Source organism: Pteropus vampyrus, unplaced genomic scaffold (genome assembly GCF_000151845.1).
Source record: "Pteropus vampyrus isolate Shadow unplaced genomic scaffold, Pvam_2.0 Scaffold79, whole genome shotgun sequence".
Lineage (NCBI taxonomy): Eukaryota > Metazoa > Chordata > Mammalia > Chiroptera > Pteropodidae > Pteropus > Pteropus vampyrus.
Window position 1 is genome coordinate 2,388,063 of NW_011888860.1, and position 5,198 is coordinate 2,393,260.

At 34.3% G+C, this 5,198-nt stretch overlaps 1 protein-coding gene and 1 long non-coding RNA gene across 2 annotated transcripts in view; both read left to right on the forward strand.

Annotated features, from left to right (window-relative positions):
* Window positions 1–5,198, forward strand: part of SLC30A9 (solute carrier family 30 member 9) — a 74,573-nt gene that overhangs the window by 33,539 nt on the left and 35,836 nt on the right. Inside the window, exons 7-8 of the mRNA XM_011362820.2 lie at window positions 2,714–2,781; window positions 4,908–5,010. Coding sequence (XP_011361122.1) covers window positions 2,714–2,781; window positions 4,908–5,010 — 171 coding nt within the window. The remainder of the gene's footprint in view (window positions 1–2,713; window positions 2,782–4,907; window positions 5,011–5,198) is intronic.
* LOC111741507 overlaps window positions 5,017–5,198 on the forward strand; it is a 1,993-nt gene continuing 1,811 nt past the window's right edge. Inside the window, exon 1 of the long non-coding RNA XR_002781012.1 lies at window positions 5,017–5,184. This is a non-coding gene — a long non-coding RNA (uncharacterized LOC111741507). The remainder of the gene's footprint in view (window positions 5,185–5,198) is intronic.

Consider the following 5,198-nt stretch of genomic DNA (forward strand, 5'->3'; position numbering starts at 1 on the left):
ACTCTAAGCCTCATTTTTTCATTTATTTGGTATTCCTTTTCTACTGTTGCTACAATAATTTCATTCAGGTTTTTTTTCCTCTGCTCAAAGGATATGGCATATTGTCATTAAACAGTAGAACTTAGAAATTTTTTATCACTAAACAGTAGAACTTAGAAATCCAGAGCTGTGGTCAGCATGTGTAGTTTACAAATCAAAGTTCAAGTTGAAACTAATGGACGAGGTTTGTCCCTGCCTGGTTCTTTGTCTTCAGAGGTGGTTCAAAATAGAATTTGGGACATCTAATTGCACACTGTTTGTTGAGAGTTGGCTTTAATACCTTAAACTTAAAGCTCCTTCTTTTGCTCTGTTGTCTACAGGGAATTTAGAAGGTGCTCGTTAAAACTCCCCCTGCAGACCTGACTGCAAAGCACTGATAAAGTACAAAAAAAAAAAAAAAAAGGCATTTAGCTCTCATACCAAAATAGAATTCTGCCTCAGCTTTCTTGGCTATACCATGCCAAGGTGCAAGTTAGAATAAATTTTAAGCTGTAGTAGGCTGTCCTATAGGACCTGTACTTTTGATGTGGGCTATTTCTACTTATTGAAAGCCATTGTAGCCTGCTTGCTAAAAACTCCCATAAGCTGTAGTGACTTAACCAAGAACAAACTCTTGCATGGCATGGCCTTACTAACCTAAAGTTTCACCCCTTGATTGTTTTCCTCAGTTGTTTTTCAAAGATCCACACTAATACATTAAAGACTTTCCTTATTAAAGACTTCCCTTATTTAGACTTCCCCAGTAATTTATAGCCAACTCAAGCATTCTTGCCCAGATATAGAGCCGTGAAAGAACAGAAGAGAATGTGTACCAAATCCCAAAATAAAGGAGGGAGCCAAGAATGCCCAGCATTCTCTCCCTAAATTAGTTTACCTACCTTACTAAACTTAGTCAACCTCCTTACTAAACTTCGAACTTAGGACAGTAATGAGGTGGGGAGAGTTATGCCAACGTATGGGGCAGGGGCGATCTCTCTTCACGAATATCAGAGAAGTAGGGAAGAAATGTTCAGTTGCCTGCCACCAGGCGCAGGTATTCCTCTTCCTTGCAGCACCTTGTTCTGTAGAAGCCCAAAACAGTCTTTTTTATGTTTTTCTTCTTTGTTAATCCTTCCTCTGTCACCTTTGCAAAAGACTCTGCTTTTTACTCACCCTGTGTTGGAGAGTCATTATAAGTGCTTTTATGTTTAAATCCATTAGTAAATCCCGTTAGCATTTTCTCCAAAACAAGATACCTCGTATGACTGTCTTTCACCATGTCCCTTATTGAAACCTTAGTCTAAACCATCATCTCTTACCTAGATTATCCTCCTAACTGATCTCTCTACCTTTGCCCCATAATTCATTCTCTACATCATAAACTATATCTTTTTCAAACATATATCATACTGTATCAAGGATCTGCTTAATATCATTCAGTGGCTTCTTTTTGCCATTGGATAAAATTTATTCTCCTTACCATAGTCTACAAAATCCTGTAGGATATGGCCCCTGCCTCCTCCTCTGGCCTCAAAGCCTACCATTTTCTCTGCTGTCTATGCTTTAGCCACACCAGCCTTATTTTTATACTTTCTACACACCAAACTTATTTCTGTTTCTGAGTTTTTGAATGTGCTGTATACTCTACTTAAAACATTCTTTCAGATTTTGTCATGTTTGTCTCATCATTGAGCTTCTTTCCCTGACTACTCTAGCTAAAATAATCCTTTACACCGTACACCCTGCTCTCACCCATTATTCTCTCAGTTTTTACATTTATCACTATCTGATATTATGTATTTATGGAGTTTTCCCGCCCTCTATCTTTGTGTACTAGAGTGAGATCTGTGAAGACAGGGACTCAGTTTTGTTTACCTTCATGCCTCAGCATCTAGAACTGTGCCAGGCATATAGTAGCTGCATAGTAAATATTCTTAAATAAATGACTTGAGGCAGAATATATAAAGTGCTTTAATAGAAATGTAAAGTGCAACACTAAATGTGTAGGAGAGTATTCTCAGTGGGAAATCAAGGAAGGCTTTACATACAAAAGTGACTTGGCCAGACATGGAAGAGGATGAATAAAACTTGGACACATTGCAGTAGAAGATGATAGCATTCCAGGGAGAGGAAAGAGCAAGAGAAAAAAAAAGAAGTATATAATCAGGGAACACAGCAAAAGAACATTTAATTCAAGAAAAGTATTTCCCCCGGATATGTTTCTCTGCTTATTTTGTTTCTTTTTGTTTTGGTCTATTTTGGAATTAAACACATGATTATCACTTGAGATCTTTGGAGAACAGTCAGGAGTTAAATTAGAGCAGCAAATTTGTTGGCTTTGTCTGTTCCTTGTTTAAAAGTTAAGTTGCTCAAGAAATGGAAAATTTTTAAATTGATTTAGTTCAATACATTTTTATCACTTTAGTTTTTATGTAAACATCATCTCCTTTCTGAAAGTAGTCAGGAAATGAATTATAAAGAAAAAAATAAACAAGATTCTGGAAGAGGCGTTAGATACACTTTGGATTTCCATTTTCCCACTTGTTAGAAGAAATTCTGGAGAAAAAGAAATAAGTAAATGTGGTTGTTTAGAGAGATTGATAGATATTTTCCAGTGTGTCAGGATCACTTGTTAAAGTGTTAAAATGGTTCTCCAGAAAATTTTAGAGGGTTTTTTTTTTTTTTTTTTTAATAGCCACGTTCCAGAATGACATCAGTTTTTTTTAAGGGGCCAGGAAAAGTGGTGATGGTTGCCATTTGCATGTAAGTACTGAAATATAAGCCTTTTAAAACAGAAATATTATGTATATATTCTTAAATGTATAAATTTATTACTTGGTATCTAATAGTTAGACGTTTATGTTGTTTTAGGAGGAAATTGAATACAAGTCTGTGTTTTTGTAAATTGATGGGGGAAGAATCCACATAGATACCTATGCTCTTGTATATTTCTGATGTGGTTAAGATATAAGAACAATTGCTATCTGAAAGTTCTCTTATTTTCATTGAAGTCGATAGAAGTTTTTTATAAAAAGTCGAATTGGCCAAGGTTATTTTTAGAGTAGTTAAATCAACCTGGATTATAGCTACTAAAGAATATCTGCACTCTTAGTTTTCTCCCCCTTAGCTTAGTAGAAAATAATTAATGTTTTTGCTATCTTTTTTCCTCTGTCTTCTTGATTTCCGTTGTTTTATTTATCTTTTATTCATTTTGTCGAATTATTTTCAAATGTTTAAAAGCATTAATTCCATAATTCATTAGTTCTTTTATTTTATATATGTATATAAACATATGTCAGGAATTGTGATTGGGTCTAGAAATACAATATTCTTATCTTAAAGGATTGGAGGCGCACTAAACTAAATGAAGTTATTTACAATAATACAGAAAAGAGATGATGATGCCCCCAAACTAAGATAATGGTAGTAGGGATGAAGAAACATGGTTAGATTCAGCAAGTATTTAGGAAGTATGGAAAGGATGTTGCCTAGCTTCTCGGACAATTGGATAAGTATTGCACTCTCACTGAGAGGAGGTAGACTGAAAGGAATGGCAAGGTGGAAGCAAAGGAAATGATGAATTCATTTCTGAGTTTGAGTTTTCTATAGGCTTAATTCATTGTTTTGTTTGTGTGTCAGTAAAACGGGGTTAGCAGTTAAAGTTTTCTTCATCAGAGAGATGTGTGGAATATATGTAAACTGCTTAACATAGTACCTGGTACATAATATGTACTTCGAAGTCATGTATATAGGTCTGAAGCTCAGAAGAGAGATATGGAATAGAGATTTAGAACTGAGAATTATTAGTATATACATGATAATTAAAGCCATCGGCATAGTTAAGATTACATGGAGAATGCATATAGTGTGAGGAAGAAAAAACTCTCAAGAAAAAAACTTGAAGAATGCTAACATTTAAGAAATGGGCGGAAGAAAAAGAGCCAGCACAGGAGACAGGAAAATAAGGAGCAAGGTTGGAAGAAAACCAGGAGCATTATGGAAGCTAGAGAAGAGAGGTTTTTAAGAAAATGGTGGCAAATGCTTCTGTGAGATTAAGGAAAATACTAAAACGTTTCTAGGAACTTAATAGCAAGAAACAGTTGGTGATATTGATAAGAACAATCTAATGAGCTATTGGAGGTAGAAGCCATTGTTCAGTGCATTGAAGACAGTGAAAAATAAGGAAGACTGAGACAGCAAGAGCAGTATAACTCTTTCGAGACTATCTGAAGTGGAGGAGTGGAAAAAAGGATAGCTTGAAGGGGATTTACAGTTTCCTCATTTATAAAATTAAGATGTTAATATTTGTATAATAAGATTATAATAAAACATGGTAAATTACTAGTATAGTGCCTGAAATAAATCATACTAGTCATTACTGTTGGAATCTGAGCAGCTGGCTTGTTCAGAGCTAATCATATTTATTTTAGCATCTGTGATCTTCTAGTATGACTCAGAGACTGCTTGGTCTAGATTTATCTTCACCTCTGGCATCTGCCTATTTAAGTAAACAGACCTTCACCAAAGTCTTGCCTTTAACGCTGGTCTACTGGGCATTATCTAGTGCAGATCTTCTTTTACCTACCTAAGATATATAATTTCCTTTCTAATTTCATTTTGTGTAAATGTAGAACATCCTTTTTTCTCAGCAGTTTTCAAAATGCACTTAATTTGCTTATACACATCATGCCTCTTCATTTGAGTATTTAATGATACCATAATCTGTATTTTTCAAATTTGTACTCTTGTTACATAAAACATAAGTTCTTGATTCTTTTTAATTTACTTTGAACAGAACCTAGTATAGAGGTATATATGGTCAATTAAGTAAGCTTTTGGTAGAAATATTTGTCCAAACCAATGCTAAATTGTTTTCTCTTTCTCTCCAGCAATGGATTAAATTGCTGCTTTAAATTTCTTGCTTGGATTTATACGGGTTCAGCAAGTATGTTCTCCGAAGCTGTACACTCTTTATCTGATACTTGTAATCAGGTGAGGGGTAAAGCTTTTTTCTTATTAATTTTAAAGTAATTTTTTACTGTTTTAACCTAAAAGTTAGCCTGTTTAAAAACTGAATAATTACTATACTTGGCATATGGAAAAGAAAATTATTTCACTTTTGAATGATGAAGTACATAGAAATATGATCATAGTATTTTAAATCAGGTTGTTAGGCTTTA